A 26,854-nucleotide genomic window follows, 5' to 3' on the forward strand; every position below is an offset into this window, starting at 1 on the left:
TTAGAAGAAAACCAAGAAGATAGCGACTAATACATGTGATTTAGTCATTGCATAAGATCATTAAACAGAAAGAGCAATTACAGAATGTGGTGACATTCACAAGGTCTGTAGTTTAATTACACTGAAGAAATATTATTTCCATGGTCTTGATCATTTCACTCCAGTTTTGTAACATGGTGATGGTAGGGGAGGGAGGGTGCTTGGGAAGAAATGTACAAAAGAAATTTTGCTACTCGTCTGTGGCTAACCTTAATTCAAAACACAAAAAGATGAAGGCCTACTGCTGTTCTCTCATCCAACTCTCTACAATCAAGCAGGTTTTCTTTCACAAACAAAACCACCCGTCTCCACCTTACATCTTCTCTTCTGCCGCTGTCTCTCCTAGACTGGCCTCCTTCATCTTCGGTTTTCTAAGTCATGCCACTCTCTAGAAAACCCTGCTTGAGTCCCACCTTGGTGGTGGTGGTGGTGGTGGTGTTCAGTTGCCAGGTCGTACCCGCCCCTTTGCGGCCTCATGGATTGCAACACGCCAGGCTTCCCTGTCCTTCATGATCTGTTGGAGTTTGCTCAAATGCATGCACATTGAGTCAGTGAGGCTCTCTAACCATCTCATCTTCTGCCACCCCTTTCTCCTTTGGCCTTCAATCTTTCCCAGCATCAGGGTCTTTTCCAATGAGTCGGCTGTTCACATCAGGTGGCCAAAGTATTGGAGCTTCAGCATCAGTCCTTCCAATGAGTATTCAGAGTTGATTTCCTTTAGGATTGACTGGTTTGATCTTCATGCAGTCCAAGGGACTTTCAAGGGTCTTCTCCAACAACACCAGTTTGAAAGCATCAATTCTTCAGCACTCATGACTACTGGAAAAACTAGAGTTTTGACTATATGGACTTTTGTTGGCAAAGTGATGTCTGCTTTTTTTTTTTTGGTCTAGGTTTGTCATAGTTTTCCTTCTAAGGAGTGAGTGGTTTCTAATTTCATGGCTGCAATCACTATCTGCAGTGATTTGGAACCCAAGAAAATAAAATCTGTCACTGTTTCCACTTTTTTCCCTTCTATTTGCCATGAAGTGATGGGACTGAATGCCAAGATCTTAGTTTTTCAAATGTTGAGTTTTAAATCAGCTTTTTCACTCTCTTCTTTCACCCTCATCAAGAGGCTCTTTAGTTCCTCCTCGCTTTCTGCCGTTAGGATGGTGTCATCTGCATATCTGAGGTTGTTGAAATTTCTCCTGGCAATCTTGATTCCAGCTTGTGATTCATCCAGCCCAGTGTTTCGTATGATGTATTCTGCATATAAGTTAAATAAGCAGGGTGACAATATACAGCCTTGTCATAGTCCTTTCTCAATTTTGAACCAGTCAGTGTTCCATGTCCAGTTCTAACTGCTGCTTCTTGACCTGCATACACAGGTTTCTCAGGAGACAAATAAGGTAGTCTGGTATTCCCATCTCTTTAATAATTTTCCAGTTTGCTGTGATCCACACAAAGACTTTAACGTAGTCAAAGAAGCATATGTTTTTCTGGAACTCCCTTGCTGTTTCCATAATCCAACAAATGTTGGCAATTTGATCTCTGGTTCCGCTTCTTCTTAGAAACCTAGCTTGTACATCTGGAAGTTCTTGGTTCACATACTGCTGAAGCCTAGCTTGAAGGATTTTGAGCATAATCTTGCTAGCATGTGAAACAAGCACAACTGTGTGGCAGTTTGAACATTCTTTGGCATTGCCCTTCTTTGGGATTGGAATGAAAACTGACCTTTTCCAGTCCTGTGGCCACTGCTGAGTTATCCAAATGTGCTGACATATTGAATGCAGCACTTTGATAGCATCATCTTTTAGCATTTTAAATAGCTCAGCTAGAATTCTGTCACCTCCACTAGCTTTTTGTTCATAGTAATGCTTCATAAGACCCACTTGACTTCACACTCCAGGATGTCTGGCTCTAGGTGACTGACCACACCACTGTGGTTATCTGCATCACTGAGACCTTGTTGGTGTAACACTTCCCAAATCTTACAGCTTGTTCATGCTGCTAACTACACATTTAATTCAGGCTTCCCTGTAATGTTAGTTTTTAGTGTATTACTGGTCTGTCCAAGCAACTAAACCATAAGGCTAGAATATCATGTATTTTAGAAGTGGGCAAGCAGGAAGAACAATGCCTTGTACAAACTATTCACACAACAAAGAAGTTTCCCTACCTTTTTTTGCAGGTAACCCTGCAGGCAACAGCAACCCTGTTGCCGTTAAAAATAACATCCTCTATTTTGCACATAAGCTTTATAAATCAGTCTTGTACCCCAAATGACTGATTTATAAAGATACACAAACAGGGTATTTTTTTTTAAGCCAACTTTAAGTGGAAATCAAAGTAAAACAAAAACTGGGCTGCAAAATAGAACCAGAAATGAAACATACACTTTAACCTATATTCTTCCTGGGATAACACACAAAATTATTAGTTTCTAGAGCCAAACAATGTGACATTCCAAAACATCTTTTTATTTGCCTGTGGGGCTGGGTGTAATTTAAAAGGTCATGAAGCTCTAGAATGAGACAAAATATTACTTTTCAGCACTGAAAAGCTACCAGTAACTATTTTAAAAGTTATTTTGTCTATTTATATTGCCCTTTAATATGAAAGTAATATGATGGTTTGGTTCCTAAGCCTTGTCTAACTCTTGCAACCCCATGGGCTATAGCCCACCAGGCTCCTCTGTCCATAGCATTTCCCAGGCAAGAAAACTGGAGTGGGTTGCCATTTCCTTCCTCATATCGAGTACCTTTTATGTCCCAAGCCTGCCCAATACTGGGACAGAAACAAGCTCAAGAGAAGAGCAAAGTTTAATTTTTTTTTTTGGCTGTGCTACACAGCATGCGGGATCTTAGTTCTCCGACCAAGGACTGAAACTTGTGTTCCCTGCAGTGGACACACCAGGACGTTCGGAGCACAGTTCTTGATGAGACAAAATGGGGGTGAGAGGGAGAATGGGGAGTGATAAGTAAAGGCTGATATCTGTTGCTACAAAGAGGACTAAAGAGTCTGTGTTAGGAAAGTTCTATAAGGTATCACTAAAGGCAGTAATCCTCATTCTTTCAGCCCCCAACACACCTGAGGGATACGAAAACACTCCAGGGTCTCTCTGTAGCAGTGATTCTCAAAGGTCAAGGGAGAAATCCTGGGGGAATATGTGTGATTTGCAAGAATCCTTCAAGTAATTTTGTTTATCGCTCTCTCTTCACTTTTCACTCCAGCCCTTTGTATATATAGGAATATTTCTATTCCTGATATTCTATTCTATTCCTCAGTATTTCAGATGCGTAACAGAGGTTTGACATCACTGCAAACATACAGGTATAACAGGAAGGTGAACAGGTAATAGGGTAGCTTAGTGAACTCTACCAAATGCCTAAACTGTTTTTAATAAACTCGACTTCATCTAGAGTTTTGGTCCCAGGTAATAAATTTTTAGAATTTGTTTATTATGCTAAATTTTTATTATGGAATAGGATAATGAATCCCCATGTACCCATTAGTCAATTTCAATAATTATTAACACATTTGGCCTTAGGTTACTTCAAGGGGGGATTCAGCCTATGCAATGTGCTAGAAAGATTTATTGGAAAATAGGAGAGTGTGCTTGCCTTTAAGCAGTTTGTTTTTTCAGGTTTACTGCAAAACTACATGGAGAACAAAAGTATCAAAAAATAATCCCAAATTATAAACATTAGCCAGCAGCCTTCATCTTTGTTCAGAAAGGTTAAACACATGTGGACCTGAAAGGAGATGTTCAATGCTAAAGCTACAAATTTGATTAGGTGACTTCTCCTGTTAAAATCCTTCCATCCAAATTCCTTATCATAGGCTGGCCCCATAGCATGAGGTTAAGTATGCAGACGCTACAATCAGACTGCTGCAGTTCAGATATTAGCTTTATCACACACTAGCTGAGTGACTCTGGCAAATTAGGCCTTAGTATTCTTGTCTAAGAATGGTGATAATGATAGTGGGTATTTACTGGGTTGTTGCAAAGTTTAAATGAAATAATATAAAACACAGAACAGTTCATGACACCTCTGTAAGTGTCTGATGTTAGTATTACAACATATACATAAAAGACAACATGGTGTCTGGCTGAGGTTAAGTAAGCATTTACTAAATGTTTCTAATCACTTGTAATTAAGACTAATAATAATAGCGATCTGGCTCTCCTGCCTATGTTTCCAGTCTCATCCTGACACTGTCCCTCTTAAACTCTGTAAGATATGACATAATGTGACATACTGCTTTTATATATATATTGTTTTCCTATTCTTTTCCGTCCCCTTTCTCTGTGTGGTTGCCTCCTCCTCATTCGTTAAGACTCAGCTCACATATCTCTGCACTCAGAGAAGTCTCTTTCTAGGTTTCATCCAGACAGTTGCTCTCTCTCTCTCTGTTGCTCTTGGAGCAACTGTGTACAGACCCCCTACTTACTTTACCTACTTAACTAAAATTCTAACCACTGGTCTAATTCCTGTCTTATTGAGAGCAGAGACTTCCAAGTATTGCTGTGCTTCTGGGGGATTTGACACACAGTAGGTGCTCAAGAAATATTTGCTAAATGAATGAAAGGTTATCCAAGTCAGCACAATTCAGCAGGGATGCAGGTAAGAGATACCTCCTAACACTATCACAGAGCAGCCTAGCACTGAAAAAAACATTCTACTAAACATTTCTACTAGAAAGTTTACTTCATTCTTATTCATCAATTCCCAATTATTTCTGTAAATAGCCTGTTCCTACTTTCTATAATAAAGCTGAATCCAGCAGGCAGCATTCCAGATGTTGAAATACATAGTAATAAAAAAGACTATGCAAATACTTCAAGACTTCCCAGTAAAACCACATACTTATATTTTATAAACAGCATCTCAAATATTACCTAGAGAATTTATTAATGGATTTCCAAATGGAAATATTATGAAAAGATTTTCAACAAGCTGTGTTTTCTATTGTTTTCTGTGCCAACCATTGCATACTTGCAAGATTTTATGGCTACATTGAGAGAAAGGGACATTATATTAATATGTAGAGGGAATACAGGTATACACACTAGATAAAATGAAAGAATGAGAGAAACAAAAGAGAAGTAAAGGAAAGTAGACTGGCTTAGTGACAATGTAGGGCTTCAACTTAAGAATGAATATTTTAGACTCGCTAAAGTGGTCTTTTTAATCTAACAGAGGAAACAAGTTAACTCAGTACAACACTTAGCAACCAACAATAAAGCTGTAAAACTTTATTTTAAGATGGGTTTGGGGGAGAAATAACTTAAACATATGGATGCAATTAAGGTAAACACATATGTACTCTGCTTTTCTTAAGCACACAACTCTGAAATTGCATTTTATCCCCTATATATTTACATCTAAAAGCACTATAAAATTGGGATAGGGAAATTGAAAAAAACATCTAATAAAAAGTAACATGCCATTATTAGTATATTAAAATTTTCTGACATTACCAAAATGAAGTTCTAGAAGGCTATCTTAAGATTGCAGAGTAACTCCTCACCAAAAGATATTTACAAATCCAAATAAGACTTCATAGTTTGAATTTCAGAATTAATTCGATTTTCATCGTTTAAAAAGAGTCACAATAGGCCATTTAGTGATTTCTCCTATGTTACATATCATAATATCACTCAAGCCTCTTTTTCTCCTTACCCTTCACACAGTTGAATTAAAAAAAACTTGCTGGATATTTGACCAGTTTCCACTCAAAATTTACTAACTTTCTAGTTAACCAGCCTCAGTGCCTTCTGAGGCCATTGTTAAAATATGCTGGAGATCAGCAAGTTAAAAAAGCATACTAATCATTATATGTTTAAGTTAGTATTTAATTCCTAAAGGACAAAAATCCTGATAATATTACTACTAAGGCTGAAAGAGAATCCATAACAAGTAGATATACTTGGTTAAAATGGATGAAGAATATAAAAGAGAAAATTATCTTCATACATATTATATATGGTCTTGTTTGCATAATACCTCTAGCTGGTTAAAAAAAAGGCAAAGCAACATTTAGACACATTGAGAAACCAAGCTCCCTCTTAATATAAGAAATGAAATACAGAATTACTTTTTAAAAGCCAGAACAATAAATGTACAAATTAAAAAAGAGCATAATGAACTTAACTCAAATTATTTAAAAAGAATCTTTTAAGATTGAAATGTAAATATTCAAGTTCTCTGGAAATAAGAAATATAGAATTCAAACTTTGTAAAGCATAATGTAAAAGATAAATAACCTATCAGGGAAAAAAGTTTCATGGGTAGACTTTTATCAGTTGGAATTTTAAAAAGTCAATTAGATTTATGGTCAAAATAAACACCAGACAATATTTAATCAACAAATTATGCAAAGTAATCCCCATAAAAGATGGATATAGTGAATAAATATGTTAACTGAACAGAAGTCATTCTATGCAAATTTGGACTTGAAAGACTGAAACTATTTTTAATTTTGAGAAAATTTCTTACTATTATGTAAAAACTAGGGGAGAAAACTAAACTATGCTACTAGAATACTACACAGTCATTAAAATGAGTGAGTTGAACTGAATATACGTGATATGGAAACTAGCCTATAGATTGATTAAAACAATGCCAAAGCAACAAAGAATATAGTGCATTATCTCATTTAATAAAAAAATTAAACATAAAAATAAACTATAACAACACCCTTATATATGTTAAATGAGCACATGTTTTGCGAGAACATACATCAATACTCATGTGTAAAATTTGGGAAGGTACATAAACCTACCAGTTATTATCTCTGGTGGAGGGTGGATGAAAAGACTGGCAGAATAAAAACGAATACCTTCTTCATCTTTATTCTAGTTGGTGTCTTAAACAAAGCATGGATTACTTTTAAAATAGAGTAACAAAAAATTTCCATTAAAAAAAAATCTAAAATTAAAAAATCTAAGGAAAAATCTGAAAATACAAAACATAGCTTTATGAAGTTCAATTTTTCCATTGATATAGTAACCAGAAGTATTTCTTAACCATCTCAGAACAACTCCAGTTGATAAATTGGTCAAACACTGTGAAACCAACAGACCTTACTACAAAGTTAATTTTGTTATTTTGAGTTTATTTCCTAAATTATTTCTATCTGGTTTTAAGGAGCCATTAGTTTTAGCAATATTTTACCATCATTTACTGCTAACTATAAATATTTAGAAAGGTGTGCAGTATACATTTTGTAAGCAAACTATGTTTTACTTACATTTGGTATTTGGAGACATATACATATCATGATGGCATATAATATACATAAAGAGCAAGGAGAGAATAGCTAAATAAAGTAAACCTCTTAAAAAAAAAAAAGAATGCAGTGACAAGAAATCAGGGGAGAGGGAAAAGTAGAAAAAGGAGTATTTTTACTTATTTATCTACTCAATAATATTATGAAAGTCATCACTCAAACTTTATGTTTAAGTTATACATAAAGGAATTTTAAATTGGGAAAATACGCCCAGATTTCCCATCAGTGCCTTTAACGGAGCCCATACATTCCAGGCACATTACACTCAAACCCAGGGCAGCCTCACTACAGTCTCTGCTTCTCGGAGCTGTCCATCCACCGCAGCATAATCCCAGCTGCCAATCTGAAGGAAACCAGCTAGTCAGAGCAGACACAACCAACAGAAACAAACGTCACTCAATAATGCTCAGCACACTGTGCTCATGGATAACTTCAAACAGTATCTCTGTCTAGGACATTGATGTGCTCATTCAAAACACCTCCATCTCTAGCTACTGGAAACGAGTAGATAAAGCCGCCTGCCTAGAAAAATAAGTGGAATGTTGCTTCAAAGAGGCTGCCAATACTAAGTGGCAAACAGGGAAAACATAGTAAAAGTTCTCAAAGGAAAAAAAAAATCAGGATAGTTGCTTTCAGAAGGTTAAATTATTTCTTAAAACTAGACAAGTCTGTTTAAACTATGTCGTGGAAACAGTCATTTGGTCATTCATTTGTTAAGAATCATTTCATCTATTTTCTCAATAATATTTGTGAGTATCCACCATGTACAAACACCGAAATGAGGCAGAGTGAAGAATCTTTGACTTCAAGAAATTTAAGACTGAAAAAACAACACACACACATATGTACACACCTGGCAGAGATAGAGGGAAGGCAATATGTTTACTGTTGCAACAGTGTTAAGTAATATGTAACATTTAAAAATTTTGCACTGAAGTGTTTCCTGAATACTGTATTCATAGAATCTCAGTTCTTCCTTTGCACCAATAATATAAACTAAAAACAGTGATTCTAACTAAACTTCCTCATCTTTGTAGAAACAAAAGAAAACAACATTGCTGTTCTGAAATTAGAAATCTGACTATGCTATTCTAACATTTAGCAATCAGTTACACTTGCAAATAGCCTTATAGAGATTTTTCAAATCTAGGTAATATTTTTATCTTAACCATTCTAGAAGCTTGAATTTAGTTAAATATTTTGAAAAAATAATTCAGTCACTTGATTTGAGAGTACTTTCACACTTTCAATTTAAAATAAAGATGGTGCCTAGAGAGCAGAGGGTTATGACAGAAGTCATCAGCATAACAGTGGCTCAGGATTCCTTTGGCAGCTGACAGAGAAAGAAATCATAAAACTATGAACACTTTGCTTCACGTCCTTGGGTGTATAAATTTAGCTACACCTACTTAACTCATAAGTCTGCAAGAGGCATAATAACTAGCAAAATATGAAGATTAGCTTTATTGACAATTTTAATGTTTAAGGGAAACTTTGATGGTGATTTTAATATACAAGAAAGTTTGGCATAATTTCAAGGTTTTACGTGGGTTTTCAATTAAAACTTGACTAATCCTTACTGTTTATTTGACTTTTCACTGTACAGTTCCTGCCCTGCACTGTGTCAAATATGCCATCTGGGTAACACACTTCTGGCCAGAGATGCGTCAGGATTATTTTTGTAACACTCTGAATTGCAGCTGTGCGAAATCTTATTGTATTCAATATTTCCACTTTATTCTCTTGCTACAACCATTCTAACCCTGTTTTCCTAATGTCCTACTCTTAAATCTCTTGGCAGTCACAACAAAGATTCCTGCTCCCCCACCTGCTTAAAACAGGCTTACAGACCATTCCCCTAACTATTTAGCAAATGTTAACAATGCTATAAATACCAATTGTGTTTATGCTTTCTGAAAGATTCACTGCAGCGAGTATTCTGCAGTAGTGTTAGAGCTGAAGTAAGCTGTTGACTCCCACCATGAAAATGATTGAATTCTAAGCCAAAAATGCTTTTCCTTGGATAAGATATCTGATTTGCTACTGCTGTCATGAGACTGGGGTCATGTAAACTTAAACACTGCTGCTGCTTCTTTTGGAAAACAGATCTTCTCAGAGTGATTATGTGTTACTAAAACAGCATTTGGAAGACGGAAAATCAACCACTGACACTAAACACAACTTAGGGGAAATTTTTCAGGTTTTACTTTCATATTATGAGACCCACTGTATGTAATTCCTTAAATCGAGCAGGATCTCGTCTCTCCCTTTCCTCTTCCCTACCCACCTCTGCAAACAGAGCTGAGTTCCATTTTCAGAAGGAATGAATAACTTTAATTTCTGGACTCACATAAACATAAAATAACACAGCATTTGCTTGAAAAGTAAAGGAGTAAACGATGCTTCCAGAGCAAATGTAATGAGTACTTACAGTAAGGTGAGAGATGGAAAAGCACAGAGGATAGATGCTGTTTACATTAACGCTGTCCTAAGCAACATCTACCTGCAGCGTACCTTTTGGTCTTTGAACTCCCACCTCTGCTTCCGAGCTCTGGCGCACCCTGGAATCTGTCCCTGCACTCCCGACACACTGGGTGCTCGAACCCTATGCTGTGTCTGTACTTTTCCTTTTGTCAAAATGTACTATCAAGTCATACACACAGGAGCTGAATGACTAGAAAAAGTTGTTTAAAAAAAAATAGGTCCGTAATTAAATTATCTCTAATGGTGAAGTTCCAAACATTAGTAAAAGGCACTGAATTCGGTGGCAGAGGCTTTTTTCTATATGTATCAAAGAACATCATATAGAAACAGCGACAGCTGACTTTAGCATGCGACTCTGGCATTAGTTAACAGAGTCTAAACTTAGAGGTGGAGACTTTCTACTCTTTAACTTTATACTTTCACGGTATTTGAATTTTCAGGGTCCTGGCACATTTTTGGATAAATCAGTTGTAAAATCCCTTTATATACCATTTAATTATATACAAACCATACAAACACCACACATACACAATTTAGTAGTGAACCCAGAGATCAAGATTCTATGAATCCTGAGTCAAAAGCCTTCCTGCTTTTAGAAAACAATGACAAGCGCTCCAACTAACAGTGATATACCGAAGATATTTTCCGTAAGAGTGGAAGTAATCTGTTGTGGTCCTCCTCAAATATGCTGGAAAAAATGAGGGACTTTGTTTCTAAAACGTATGAAAAACAATCCTAGTTCAGCGAGTTAAAAAACAAACTGATTACAGGTACTCTAATTTCTGAGAGGTAAGTGAAGCAATTGTAACCTCCTTCATCTTTACCAAAGTCACACAAAGAACATTATATAAAGTCACTATCCTACCAACATTAAAAATGGCCAGTCCCAGAAAGTAATCACAAAAGACCTCTAAAAAGTCAAAACCAAAGTCAATATTCTTATCCTCAGGTTAACCTACGTTACTTGCTTGAATTTTCAAGCAGATACTTTTTCCCCTCACACGAGTGAAAGGACTGTAGGTTGGCTTTTTCCTTTTGATTTTCCAGAGGAAAAATTTTCAGCATACAGAAAGCAGCAAATAAAAGAATTCCATGATCTCACTAATCAAAGATTAAATAACTATTTTCATTTAGATGACCATATAAACATCTTAGATGACCATATAAACATCAGAAATTTCCTAATGTATAAATATACATCACAAAATTTGTATTTTCTATGTTTCAAAACATGAACTGTTTTTGTATGTAATATGGCAAAGTATTTTTCCATAACAATAAATATAAAAATATACAGCAATAATTTTAATGATGTATATAGTAGCATTTCACTGTATGGATTTACCTATATTTATTTAATCAGTTTCTCTACTGTTAGCTATTTATGTGGTTCTTGTGGGGGTTTTTTTGCTATTATGAGCAACTATTAAAGTGAAAGTCACTCAGTCGTGTCCAACTCTTTGTGACCCCCTGGATTATACAGTCCATGGAATTCTCCAGGCCAAATACTGGAGTGGGTAGCCTTTCCCTTCTCCAGGGGATCTTCCCATCCCAGGGATTGAACCCAGGTCTCCTGCTTTGCAGGCGCATTCTTAACCAGCTGAGCCACAACGGAAGTCCTGAGCAACTGTATCTGTTTTCTAACAATTAGGAATTTTTGTTATTTTTCATCTTAGGTAGTCTACCAGGTAAAAAACGTGTTGGATTTTATTGAATGCAATTGAATTTCACTGATTACTAGCGAGGCTTCACTCATTTATGGCCTGGAGTTCATCTTCTGTGAATTATCTACCCTTGAACTTTGTCATCTGTTGTCTTTTTTTGGATGTATAAAAACTTCAGTTTTTATGTAGACAAATGTATCAATTTCCTTAATGACTTTAGGTTTTGTTACTGACATACAAAAAGGGCCTTTTCCATTCCAAGATTTTAAAATGACTTACTACAGTATTTTCTATGGCCTGTAGTTGAACTTTTTATACTTATACTATAACCTTTATTCCAAACAAATACATGTAATTCATTTGTAATTTCTTTCACTTTAAGATGTGAAACAGGGATCTAAATTTATAACAATTAGCTAGCTGTCTTAACATAACAGGTTACATAAGATAGCCTTTTCCCAGTGATTTCAAATACCACCTCTATCATATATTCTCATATCTATTTCTGAAACTGGAGAAGGAAATGGCAACCCACTCCAGTACTCGTGCCTGGAAAATTCCATGGATGGGGGAGCCTAGTAGGCTACAGTCCATGGGGTTGCAAAGAGTCGGACACGACTGAGAGACTTCACTTTCTTTCTCTAGTTCCTTTTGGAGAAGGAAATGGCAACCCACTCCAGTGTTCTTGCCTGGAGAATCCCATGGACAGAGGGGCCTGGTGGGCTGCCGTCTATGGGGCTGCAAAGAGTCGGACACGACTGAGCGACTAACACACACACGCACATTTCTGAAAGCTCTGTTCTGTTTCACCGAACCTTAGAGCTAGAGCGCAGTGTTTGCGTTACTATAGTTCACACTTTGTCTCTGAGGAAGTAATCAAAACCTATTTATTTTCTTTAAATTTAGTTCTATCCTGGTCATTTGGTTTCTCAGGCTGTCACGTTTAAGAAATAGCTAGCTGTCAAGGAGGAGGGCAGGCGCCCAGAGGGCAGGTGTATTGACACAGGAGCAAGAAGTGAGAGCTGATAGTTTTAAGGCAGAAACAGGAAAAATATAAAAAGAGAGCATACCAACTAAGAAAGCAAAGTAGTATGGAATTCTTTGTTGCAGGGTCAAATATACCACAGAACAATCACTAATATTAATAAAAAATAATATTCACTAACCACATTCTTCACTTACTACTGTCTGGAGTAAAGTGGCCTCTGTTCCTAAAAACCGCAGAGCACCCATTGTTTGTCAAGCACACGGAGAACATTTAGAAAGACCAAGGTGACTTAAGTCTCAAAAAGATTTCAAAGAATCTGTGTCACGTGTATCGGTCATCAACCTTAAATTAAGCTACAATTAATAACAAAAAGACACTAGATGTGGATGTATGAAGGCAAGCCTTTGCTGAAGAGACGACCTTCCAGTTGAGGCCCGGACGACAAGGAAACAGAATGTGAAAAGCTGGGACAGTCAGAGAAAATGGCTATGGCGAAAAGGCGCTGGGCCAGAGACAACCGCCCGCCGGCCAGGAACCGAAAGCAGGTCGGTGTCACAGCGCGAGGGTGAGAAGGGCGGGGCGCGAGGCCAGACAGGAAGGCGGGGCCTGCGGACCGAGCAGAGCTCTGGTCTGTGCTGGATGTGAAACAGGAAAGCCTAAGTAGAGGAGGGACACAGTCTGATTTACAGTTTCAAAATGTCACTTTGGCAGCTCTGAGGAAAGTGGACTGTAGGTAGTTAAGCGTAGAAAAGGGTGGCCAGGCCAGGCGGGGGAGAGATGGTGATGGTGGCTTGGACTCATGACACGTCACACAGACATAAATGGTCTGCGAATGTGTTTTGGGGACACCATCTACCTACCCACTCTTGGTCATCAACGGCTTATACCCCCCACCACCCCCGCCACTCCCCACATGCTGGGCTCTCCGCCTTGAGCTCCCCTGCCCTTTCTACCGCTGCGCCTACTCCTCATCCTTAAGCACTGTGCTCGGGCGGGTTGGTACTACCTAAATCTGGGTTGGCTGTTTCTCCTTTGTGCTCCTACATGTAGTGGAAACATCTCACTCAGAGCACGTCACTGTACATACAACTTCTAAATGCTTATTTCTGACCTGATAAAACTCCAACAATGAATTGTCTTACACTAAGGAGTTGCTAGCTGAGCTCTCAACTTTTCAATATAGCAAATACCATCAATATGATAAATGATAGGAAAATTCTGGATATAAGAAAGGATACAGAAATGTTCTAGAAATCATGCCGCTAAATACAATTATATCCTAAATATATTAAAGAAATAATTTAAGGCAATTGGTTTCCATTTTTTAGGAAAATAAAAATTATTTTGTAAACTTAATATTCAACTCATCATGAATTTATTTTGTGAATTTGGATTTTGGAAGGTTTTTTCCTTAAGAAAAATATTTATTCTTATTCATATCTGACTCTGAATTCAATTATCTTAAATTTTCCTTCTTTTTAAATTACTTCTTTCCCCGTTTTTTTGTTTTTTTGAAATGCTGGTAGAAGAAAGAAAGGTGAATGAATTAAACCATAATCAAAAAAATTAATCATCAGAAAATAACAAATCTTTATTTATTTGTACCTTGCCTCTACAGACAAGAAATGTGTTAGTCATTCAGTCATGCTCAACTCTTTGCAACCCTATGGACTGTCGTCCACCAGGCTCCTCTGTCCATGGGATTTCTCCAGGCAAGAATACTGGAGTAGGTTGCCATTTCCTCTGCCAGGGGATCTTCCTGACCCAGGGATCGAACCCACATCTACTGCATTGGTAGGATTCTTTACCATCTGAGCCACCAGGGAAGCCCCACAGACAAGAAATAGAGTATATTAAAAGTGGCAGCGGTTGAGAAAAAGGTACCAAAAATAAAGAAATAAGAATAAAGAGGTCAGTTAGAATAAAGTTCTCAAGACAAGAACAAATCCTTTAGTTGGAGGTCACAGATATTTGGGGAGAAAAAAGCATATTTGCCTGAAAAAATAATTCTTTCTGGTATGTGACATATGCAAATACAGACCGAGTTGTATATTGATAACCCAGCTGTTTTCTAAAAATTAAAAACAACATAAAAGTTTAATGTGCTGCAGGCTGTTTCTCTGATTACTCTTCCTCCTCTTATGGTTATTATTTCTATCGTTTAGTGCTTTTTTTATAGAGAGATTATTTTTATGATCACTTACTACACCATATGTATTAACCACTCATTCTAGAATAAAACTTTCTCTTGAGGAATGGAGCTTTTCCCAAGTAATAGGTGAATACATGACTTGTTTGTAGACAGCTTGCCTCTGTGTATGACTGCGTGGACATCTAAGTGTTCCAGATGAAAACTAAGTAGACAGTAGTGAACAGAAATAAGCAAAACTATAGGTACTAAACAGAAATGTCTAGTCTAGTCTGCTTTAAATAGTAGAGAGGCACAAATCCATCCTGATACCATTACTGTGATTTTGCAGGGATAATGTTTTAATATAAGCCAAGTGTATGCCCAAATTTCCTAATACTAGAGATGTTAAAGCCTCTTGGAAGAACGAGATTCTGAAGGAAAGATGGGACAGTATGGAGATGGGGTGGAGAGAAAATCAGAAGATGGCGGTAGTGGAAATCTTACAACTAGCAAGACTTGGCAAGACGTGGGAGGCTGTCCTGGCATGGGGTTCCAGGCGCAAGGCTGGCTGGAGTTAGAGCGGCGGGAGCTGCCCTCTGGGATTCCATGCATGAATGTGCGTTATTCTCAACGTGCAGAAGGAAAAGTTAGATGAAGAGAGAGGCAGTTTGTGAGCAATCTTTCTGAAAGACTGTCCGACATCCACATCACTCTGCATTGTTATGCAGCCTTTTTTCCTCATAGCACTTATTACTAACTGAAATTAGTTTTATTGTTTATTTTCTGTGCATCGAGCTCCATGAGGGAAGGGGTTTTGACTGACTTTCTTGCTCATCACTGTACTTTTAGGACCTTGAACAAAATGTGTATTTGTTGAATAAATAAATAATTAATGAAAGAATAAACTCTTCCAATTTATCAGCCCTTTTTTTTACTTATCCAAACCAGCCTAGATCCACCATTTCAACAATATCCCTTTAACAATTTCAATGACTATCCTTCCACTCTCAATTCTTTTTTATATATATTCTAGCATACTCCTATGGCCAAACCCCCACCTCTCTCTCTCCACATGTATAGTTACACACACACACCTTCTCTAGTCAACTTTTTTCTACATCTATTCTCCTGCTATTGAGAATATAGAGAAAAACAACATGGAAAGGAAATAATAATTTATATTATTATTACTTTTATAATTACTTTTATATTTAATATATACAATTTATATTATATTACTTTTGAGTATCAGTTAAGCACCTATCGCTATACAAGGTATCTCCACAAATGTTACCTCACTCTTGGTACAAACTCTCATAAAGGCAGCTGCCTCCCCACCTCACTCACGGACAGTTACTTAAACCAGTCCCCAGGCTAACCTTCCACTCTACCCACACAAGACTGTATTGTTTCCTGCTGTCCAGGGCTTATCTATCTGTGCTCTTGATTTTGTTTTTTTTCCTTTTTCTCATAGAGCTTAGTGGTCTATTACATACTCTCTTTCCTATGACACATGCTTCTCTCTTTTTGGAGCTTTCCAGTTAACAGAGAAACACCGTAAATTACTTACCCATTAAAAAAAAAAATCTCCTTCAGAGTGACTGGCAATGGATATGGGGTTTCTTTGTGGGTAGTGACAAAATGTAAAATTAGATTGTAGTAATGGCTGTACAACTCTGTGAATAAACTAAAACTACTGTATACTTCAAGGGTGAATTGTATCATGTGTGAACTATCTCTTAATAAAGCAGTGAAAAGTTCTTCTGTTATTTCCTTTCCTCTCTGTGTTCAGTTGTTCATGTCCCATTCACAGCACAGCCCTCTTTAATCTAAGCTTCTTTCTCTAATGATCCTTAGGATCATCCAATGAGGACTTTTCAGCTGTCTGTTCAGTCCTCTTTGAGACACATTTTAAGTATACATGCAGTTATGTTACCAAACTCCAACCCACTTGTAATACTAAGCTAAGATGACTTTTCTTTTTTAAAATCCTATTTATTTTTGGCTGTGCCGGGTCTTCACTGCTGCGCGTGGGGGGCTCTCTCTAGTGCAGTGAGGGACAGGGGTGGAGCGGGGTGGCGAGGGGCACTCTCTAGCTGTGGTGCACCCAGGGCTTCCCAGGTGGCTCAGACAGTAAAGAATCTGTCTGCAATGCGCTCGATCCCTGGGTTGGGAAGATCCCTTGGAGAAGCGGGTGGCAACACAGTCTAGTATTCTTGCCTGGAGAATCCTATGGACAGAATAGTCTGGTCGGCTATAGTCCAAAGGGTTGCAAAGAGTCAGAACGATGGAGCGACTAATACGCACACTCTTGTTACGGAGCACGAGCCTGGGGCTCGCGGGCTCAGCAGTGGTGGCGCGTGGGCTTAGCTGCTCTGTGGCACGTGGAATCTTCCCAGACCAGGGATCAAACCTGTCCTCTTCACTGGCACGTAAACTCTTCACCAATGGACCAGCATGGAAATCCCCTAAAATTACTTTTCATGACATTAAAATTACTTTTTCTGGCTGCTCTCTCTTCTTATCACCTTCGGCTCATTTCCACAAACCTAATTCCCAACCATGGTCTCTTTTACCGACGTGCAGGAGGCCCATGCAGTTTCTTCTGTGTAGCTATCCTTTGCTCATAACTCTGGCACGTGTTCTTATCCGCCCTTCCATCTCCAGCTCCAGCCTCACATTTCCCAAACATGCTGGAATCTGCAGGCTAGGTCCAGTGCCTAGTCTTCAGACTGGTGCACATATACAGTGTACCTACCTCTATATTGAATTTATTACAGTATTAGAATTGCTTATTTATCCATGTTTCTCCACTAGACAATATACTACAGCTGATAAGGGCAGGGACTTGTCTTTTCACCCTTTAACCTTATTACATAATTTAAGTTTGGTAAAAAGTTGTTGGAAAAAAGTTAATAATCTACTCTTGTTTTTTGTTTTCTTCTTGTCTCACTTTACAATGAACTCTGTATGAATCCTCTAGGAAACAGTCTCTAATAACTTCTCTAGCGTTACCATTTTATGATTTTTTTTAAGATGCAACTGGTAATTCTTATTCTTTTTTATAGCTGGGTTTTCTAACTCAACATTTTAACAGTGAACAATATAAGGGAAGGAACTAACACTTGTTGAGTACTTATGATGGGAAAGGTACCACGCCAGGCCTTTTTATCCAATATATGTCATTTAAATCCACATGAAATGGGAATCATCCTACCAATTCCATATACAGAGTCTCAGGAAGAGCTAAGTCATACAACTATAGGCACTGGGGCCAGGAATCAAATCCACATTTATTTGCTGATTCTACTGTATCACACTGTGTTGTGTCACAAAATTCAGCACTATAATATGGAGCGGATATAATAAAAGATCATATTTGTTTCAATAACATTCAGGAAGCAAATATATATACTTATATGAATAATGCTAAGTAATGAATTGATGTAGTCTTTCAAGAACACTGAGCACCCACCATACTTAGAATATATTAGGTCATGTTTTTTGAGTGAATGCTGAAGCTAATATATATGTTTATATAATATATATGTATATAAATAAAATAGGGTGCAATGAGTTGGAAAGCTCTTCAGCTAAAGGTTAATTTGCTAATAATTAACTACGTGGAGTTGTGGGGAAAGAAAGAAGTCAAAGAAACTTAAAGCAAAAGTTTTAAACAGAGCTTCCCTGGTGGTCCAGTGGTTAAGAATCCACTGGTCAATGCAGGAGACATGGGTTCGATGAAGATTCCACAGGCCACGGGGCAACTGACCCTGTGTGCCCCCAACTACTGAGCTCTAGGGCCTACTAGCTGCAACGGAAGAAGCCACCTCAATGAGAAGCCCAAGCATCGCAACTATAGAGTAGCCCCGCCACTCACCACAACTAGAGAAAAGCCTGCACAACAAGACAGACCCAGCATAGTCAAAAATAAAATAAATAAACATTTAAAACATTTTTTTAAGTTTTAAATAGTCTTCAGCAAATGCTGATCAAGAAAAATACTGAAAGCTTACTTGATATGGCAGTTTCTTAAAAAGTTAAACAGAATTACCATACAATCCAGCAATTCTACTTCAGAATATACCCAAAGACTTGAAAGCAGGGAGTTGAACAAGTATTAACATATGCATGTTCTTCATGTCAAAGTATGGCAAAACAAATACAATATTGTAAAGTTAAAAAATAGAAAATAAACTAATTAAAAAAAATATATATGCCATGTTCATAATAGCTAAAAGGGGGAAGCAACCCAAAATATCCACTGACAGACAAACAAAATGTGGTACATACATATGATGAAGTATTAAAAAGGAAGGGAATCTGACCTATGCTACCACATGGACGGAATTTAATAAAATAAGCCAGTTACAAAAGGACAAATATTGTATAATTTCACTTATCTGAGATACCTAGAATAATCAAATTCCCAGAGACAACAGAATAGTGGTTGTCATGGCCCAAGAGCAGGGAGAAACGAGGAATTACTGTATAAGGTATACAGAGCTTCAGTTTGGGAAAGATGAAAATTCTGGAGATAAATGGTAGTGATGGTTGCATAACAATGTGGATATACTCAATGCCACTGAATTATAACTCAAACCATAGTAGAAACCAATATTTGAAGTCATGACACGTTAAAGTGAAAGAAAAAATATAATTTGGTTAACACATATATGTCAACTATATATCTAACGTCTCAAATGGTGTACAGTCACTAGTCATTGTGTGTTCATTTGTGTCTGACTCTTTGTGACGCTCTGGACTGTAGCCCACCAGGCTCCTCTGTCTGTGGAATTTTCCAGGCAAGAATACTGGAGTGGGTTGCCACTTTCTCCAGAGGATGTTCCCGACCCAGGGATCGAACCCACATCTGTTGCATTTCCTATACTGGCAGGCAGGAGATTCTTTACCACTAGTGCCACCTGGGAAGCCCAATTTCAAATATTCTACCAAGTTAATTTAACAAACATTTATTGTCCCATTGTCTGACTACAACCTGAGAATCTGGATTTTGAAAACTTGGTAAGCAAAGATACACCACAATCTCCTAGATGTTCCCTGTTCAATATCGTATCCACTAACCATATGTAGCTATTTAAATTCACTACAATGAAACATTCAGTTCCTCAGTCACACTAGCCACATTTCAAACACACAATGGTCACATGTGACAAGTGGCTATTGTATTGGGCAGCGTAGATACAATGAACATTTCCATTACCCCAGGAAGTTCTACTGGAAGTTCTATTGCTTTCTTAGATTATACTGCCACAGTATATGATAAACCCCTTTGGTAAATAACTGAGGTGTGAGAAGCAGGGTGGGTCAATCGAGAATAAACGCAAAGAGCCACTTACACTGATCTATAGAGAAAACAACTAGCTGGTGGAATGATTCCCTTTTTAACCAGCAGCATCACAGAGCTACAGAGATGAGAATGATGGGAAAGGTTCAGCTATATTGACTTGGACACACAAGTCTTAAAAAAAGGAATAGGACCCCCACTTTGGAAGAAATAGCATTAAGTACGTTTTCATTGCAACTCTACAGAATATAGTGGAATTTCAAAATTAAAACTACTCAGATTTTATAGCAACATAAAATAACATATGCTCGTATGTTAAGTAAACAGGACATGAGAAAGCCAAATATATACTGATTCCAGTCACAGAAGTAGAGATATGGATGATAACTACAAAGGAATACAAAAACACAGAAGCAGGTATTAAATAATTATGGACATTTATAGTACCACTATTCAAACTCGGTTAAAACAGTAAAAAAGAAAGTAAATGGGACTGTTCAATTCTATTCTAATAATGAATTATTTACTGTTTTGTAAACAATTGCATGTTTGCTCTAACCTCAATTTCATACACGGAACTCTACGTATATTTTGTGTTATGCAGTCAGTTGTTGCTCTAATGAAATAAAATGTCCCCTAGAAGGAACATTCTCAAAGAACTGAAAAATTGTGTCTTTTAGAACCCATCTGATCCCATTCAAAAATGAACTAAAAAACAGCAATTTCAACCTATGTGATTTAAGATAACTGCATCAAATGAGCAATGCTTTTGTTTGTGTACTAATCTTCTTTATCTAGCACATAAATACATGCTGGCAGATATATTTAAATATGTACTTTCATATATTGTCAACATGATAAGGTCATAAATAGAATTATAAAGAAATACATCAAGTGCCAGTGAAAAACAACAAACCTTACTTACTACAAATGATGCTCCCTTTACAGTGATATACAACTTTCCCTACGAATCAAAACCCCCTGGTTTCTTTAATAATGTTCTCTTCTAAAATTGTACAGACATATAAAGTTTTATCTGTTCAATTTCACTAACATACATACATCTTTGTATATGAGGTATGTTAACTAGAGGAAGAATAAATAAAGTAAAATACTTTAAAAAATTTAAGGCCATACACAGACTTTTTGGTGAATACTGTATTTGTCAAAACTGTGTTTTGAGTTTTACTTAAGAAAATCAATGACTAGGATAAAACAATTCTCAATAATGTCCAGCACCAAGTATGATGATGTAGGAAAGCTGCAGATTTTATTCTTAACTTCTATTTGGGTATACGTGTACTTATACATAAATATGTGTTTATCACATTTAAATAGATTGATGCTTATAATCTTATTTAACAAATTATTTTCCTAGTTCGTTAAACTAGTGAATAGCCTTAAAGGTTATAAAAATAATAAATATGATTACTGTTCCCTTAACGGGGTCATATTGAAAAAGTTCTCATTTTATATTGACTCAAACATTTTGTGAGAGGGCAGTTCTGGGTTCAAGTCCCAGCTAGGTCACTAACTAACTTAAAGGTTACCCTGCTTACATGACTTTACCCAGCTGGTTTCAGTTCCATCATCAGTAAAATGAAAGCGTGGGGAAGATGGCATTTAACAGCTTCTGGTCTAGAGATACACGTTAGACTCAATCAGGTCACCTACCTCTCTCAACACAGGATCAGTTATTGAATTCAGATTAACAGCTCCCTCATAGGTCAGGTAATAGAACACATTGAGGGCTCGAACAGCCTCTGGTCCTTGCTGCTTATAGCCAAAGATGAGATCAATCCACTGGTGAAGCTGGCAGGAAACAAATTCACTCTCCAGGGCCTGAAAAAAAAAAAATGTAGATTTTATTATTATGCTGAATTCTATTTTTAAAAGACACAGAGAAATTTAGAATAAGCATTAAAGTTTAAACTAACTGTGAACCAAGTTATTCTGAAGTCCTTATTTTCCACTAGAATTTGTTCTCCTTTTTTGTAATTAGAGACTCTGCAGCACTTGTCACACTGAATTACAACAGATGGCTTATAGCTCAGGATTCATCTAAGTGTGCTGTAAGCACTGGGAAGACCAGGCCTGGGTCTATCTTGGTCACATTCGTAACTCAGGACCTGGCAGGTACTCAACTTATGTTTCAAAGAAAGGAGGTCATACAATGTAAAGGCTAGTTTGAAACAGCAAATGTGAAAATATTAAACACTGACTATTCACTTGAAACATTTACAGTTTTTCTAGAATTAAAACATTTTGCTGCCTACTGCAACAACCGTAACCAAATCATTTGGTTATTTCAACCGAGTTTTTATACCAACAGATTAGATCTTGGGAGTGATCCTTGTAATTATTGGATTATTATTCTATGTAATAATATCACATTGGACTGAATATTTGATGCTATAAACATAACAGTGTCCGATAAATAATGAATGAACATAATCAAGTTTTCAATAGAAATGCTGGGCTCAAGATCACTTCCAATTCATCACCACATTCCCAGAGTTACAAGCACTGTACCTAAAACACCATAGGTGCCAGTAAATGTTTGCTGAACTTAATAAAGTTTAAAAAGCTAAAGAGTTTTCATAAGCAGAGACTTGTTTTTTTTAAAGAAAAGTATTCATTCGTATATTATTTAATGTTGTTAAAAATTATTCCAACATAAAACCATTATGGGCTAGTCTATCAATAAATAATGTTGTTTGAATAACAGAGCTCTCAAACTCTGAAGTTTAATTTAAAGTGTACCAAGTTACATCAGGTAATGTATCACACTGAAATTCTTATTTTCAGAGTCATAAGTGCATGACTGGGATGCATTTTTGGTGTGGCTTAATGCTATGTTATCAATATTATAAAAAGAAAACTGCTGGTTTTAAAACAAAATTGACTAACTTGTCTAGCAAGCAACCAATAAGATATATAAATAATCTCGTGACAAAAGATGTTTCAGAAGTTCACAGGTATACACTTGTGTACATATGTCCTTTATTAAAATGAAGGCCTATGAATAAGAAAACTGTTTATGGTTAAATTCAAATAATGTATTTCCTTTAACTAATAACATTTAATACAGCTTCATAATATATCATATATCATAAAGTGTAAAAATAAAACTCTAGACAATTCTCATATTTCAAAGTATACCTGGATTGAAATAAGCCTTAAAAATATTTAGCTAGTTTCAATGTAAAAGTTACTGTTTAAAGCATCTCTTATAAAACTCACTATTATAAATTTAGTAAACAGCTAAGAGAGCACAAAACTTCCTCCTATTTTATTTGACATAAGAAGAGAAGGGCTTGTAATAACTTTCAGTAAATTCCTATTTTAAGCACATGGATTTAAAATTAATCTGAAAAGCCAGGAACTACTGATGCAAGTTGCACACAAAAAATGATACGTTTGTCTCATTAATTTAGGCCTTGGGTAGTGATGGGAGTGTGGGATGGGGGTGGATTACATGTTTAAAGTGACACATAAAAACAGCAATTGTCTTAATTTGTGTGCACCGCTCTCTACACAAAAGCCCTAAATATGTTCAAATTAGAGCAAGCTGCTTGATTGTCACTGCAGTCTCATGTCACATTAATGCATGACAAACATTAAACCGTACACTTAAATGGCAATTTATATCATTTAAATGTTTACTGCCAGACTAGCTCATCACTCATTTAAATGTGACTTTCTGACAGCTAATTTCAGTTAATTTTCTCCAATTCACTTAATTAGAACTTTCAATCAGGGAAGGACCTGTACATATCTTTGAGCTTACATCCTTTTTAGTTGTTGTTCAAAATCTGAGTTAATAAGCTGCTGAAAAGCTCTATGATAATAGATGAGCAAATAATATCTCTGAGTCTACAAAAATGTGTGAATCTATGAAGCAAACTCACAGTAGGTACTGTAAGGAAGAACCTACACTTATTTATGTAAATAATACTCTCGCCAGTAGTTTAAATAAAAAAGTTTAGTTCATATATACACACTATTGAAACGATAAAAAGAAACCCTGCATCTAAGCTAATTAAAAATTGATGATTTTAAAATTGTTTAATAAGATAAAACAGTCAGGAGTCTCCTGAGTGTCGGTGGTGTTGTGATTTCAGACTATAAAATTCCAGAAGGCTCAGCAAATGATGCAGTACAAATTTTCTCAATTTTAAAGCTCTAAAAACCAGGGCGATTTTATTTTATGTGTTATCAAACAGAATTGTGAGCCTTTCTAATGTTGATTACGTTCTTATGCACATTCAAAATGGTGAAGTTGGTTAGATTTAGACGCTTAAACCTTTACATCTTGACACCAAATCAAAATGTCAAGCACAAATGCTGAAATGACAGGCACTATGCTCACATTATGTCACAAACATGCACGCAGAAATGGCCATAGTGTCGTGATTCAGGCCTCCCCTCACCCTGTTATACTGGCCAGTCCTTAAGGGGTTGCCCAGTAATTTATCGCATTATTGGCAAAATCTCTTCCAGAGGTTGATACACACGTTACTTTTACGAATAAACTTTAAACACATTTTAAAAAGCTAAAGCAGTCTTCAGTTCTTTCTCACAACAGAGCTTTTAAAAGGAACACACAAGGACAACTACCATGGATATATGGGAATTCCCAAAAGTTTAAAAATCATTTTAGTACAAAGTCAGTTCAGGACTTTAACATTCTTTTGATACCACTGAGTGACAACTGCCTAACCAAGAGTATGTGATAATAAACAAATGCAGTTACTGAAGACTTGATAGAAGAGGTAAGGACAAGCAGGAGGAAATTATTAAGGGTAAAAACATACAAATAATTCAAAATGGAAAACCCTGGGAATACATTTTATAACTTCTGTTGTTGAGATTCAAAACCATTAAATTAAAAATTCTTTAATTTCTCTTTCATAAGATTTTTAAAGATACTCTTTATATAAATAACTTGTTTATATATACATTTTGCATCACAAAAATATAAAAATATGCCAGTGGAATGCTAAGCATCTGAGATTTTTCAAAGCCTTTAGGACAGACAGTCCTCATTAAGACTGGAGTTAAATATGGTTTGCAGCTAGGGGATAGTAACATTCTTCCCATGCTGCTCTCAAACCTAACCAATCAATTGTTAGCACTCCCCTAGCAGGCTAGACATCATTTACATCCAATGTGTGCTCTGAGTAAAATTTGTAAAAAAGAAAATCCACTAAAATGTCCAACACAATACAATAATATTCAACTCATCTGAGTTATTATAAAATAAATCAGTAACTAATGTTCAATTGTTAAGGTTCAAATAAGACTATGAAAAGACTACCGGATGAAGCCTCACATGAATTGTCAGTCCAATCCAGGGGGACTCATATTAGTCTTGACAAACTGTCTTGGGGCTGATATCTGTTTTTTTAATGAGATCTATTAAGCAGAGTCTAAAACACTTGAGATATGCTAAAAAGTACAGTATACAGATGTCAAATACAAACACTTATTAGTAACTTTCATTTGTTTGGTCCACATGCAGAACATCAACAAATTAAAGGCTTAATATTATAAAGAAAATAGTAAATTATTCATAAATAACTCATTTGTGTAGCCCGGTGTCAGAAATAATTATAACATATATGAATATGTGTCTAACAATAAATCTCACTGAAAGATCACAATCTACGTTTTCCTGAAACTAACCCATTAAGGAAATGAATTATTTATTGCTAAAAAATGTTACACAAAATTATTCTTGTCTCTTATAGTGGAGTCAAATAATACAGTAACTTAGGTAGAAATCATTTGCTTTTTCAAAGAAATTCTAAGCTATTTGAGAATAAAAATTCTAAAATATAAAGCAATCATGTTTAGTAATCTAATCATGCTTTAGAAATACTCTAGCATTTGCCTTTTATTTTCAAATAATCAAATTTTTTCTAATGCAAAATTTAGGTAAAATCAAGAAAACCAATTTCAATGAACAAAATAAATTATTAGATAATTGTTTACCTCATTCAGGAAACCTTAACTGTGTATTATTTGTGTTTCTCATACTTGTGATTCTCAGATTAATGTTAATATTTACTTACACTTTTGCTAAATCTTCTCACATCATGCAATTTTAGAAAAGCAGCTAAATAAAAGCTACTGGTATCTACAGGATAAATAATTTTTATAAAAATCAAATAAGAAGGTCAAATTTTATTTAAGTATAGAAACAATTATATAACCAGAAGGAAATAGGTTTCTGCAGCCCAAGTACACATTTCTGCACCCCTATCTCACTATTTCTAATCCCAGGCTTTGAGAAGGCCTGATTCTGTTCCAATATACAAAATGCCACAGCTGTAAGTTTCAAATAAAATAAAAATCACTAACTAACTCTCTTGACTTGATATGCATCTAATTATAAGGTGCATTTACTCATATTTTAATGGTTGAAAGCATAAAAATTAGTTTTGTGACTTTTTGTACATGTAATTAAGAGTCTTAATTCAACTGAGTGTAGATAGTACTAAGTTTCAAAGGAGTTAATGTTTGGATTGGCAAAAATGTTAATATACAACATTATGAACTTGGAATTTTGAAGTATTTTTCATCTTAAATACATGTAATAAGGCCTTCTTATAACACACGCACACACACGCACACACACAAACAGATTTAAAATGAACTGGTCTGTTATGTTTGCATGTGCTGGATTTCAAACACTAGTGGTAATGTTTCCTTAATATTGATATATGACCTTTGTAATTTACATTGAAGAAAGCTGTTTTTTTCAGCCTAATTAGAACTGTTTCAAATTTTCCTGCTAAATATATGATATAAAGTCCTTTCAACTTTTTTATTCTAGAGTTTCTTTCCATGTCAACTTTGTTCCAATCAAAATATGCTTTGAATTAAATGATTTTGATTGAATATGTGGATCACATTTCACTTCTAAGATTTAAAGTCCAAAAAGGAAAAGTTTAGCC

The 26,854-nt window shown here is 36.1% G+C and overlaps 1 protein-coding gene across 12 annotated transcripts in view; it reads right to left on the minus strand.

Moving 5' to 3' along the window:
* The window catches only part of LRBA (LPS responsive beige-like anchor protein), an 803,036-nt gene that overhangs the window by 57,559 nt on the left and 718,623 nt on the right, over window positions 1-26,854 (minus strand). For all 12 annotated transcript variants that reach the window (XM_081543940.1, XM_081543938.1, XM_081543941.1 and 9 more), the window contains one exon: window positions 21,567-21,734. In XM_081543940.1, the coding sequence (XP_081400066.1) occupies window positions 21,567-21,734 (168 nt within the window). The remainder of the gene's footprint in view (window positions 1-21,566; window positions 21,735-26,854) is intronic.

Source organism: Giraffa tippelskirchi, chromosome 11 (genome assembly GCF_054371585.1).
Source record: "Giraffa tippelskirchi isolate mGirTip1 chromosome 11, T2T-mGirTip1v1.2.pri, whole genome shotgun sequence".
NCBI lineage: Eukaryota > Metazoa > Chordata > Mammalia > Artiodactyla > Giraffidae > Giraffa > Giraffa tippelskirchi.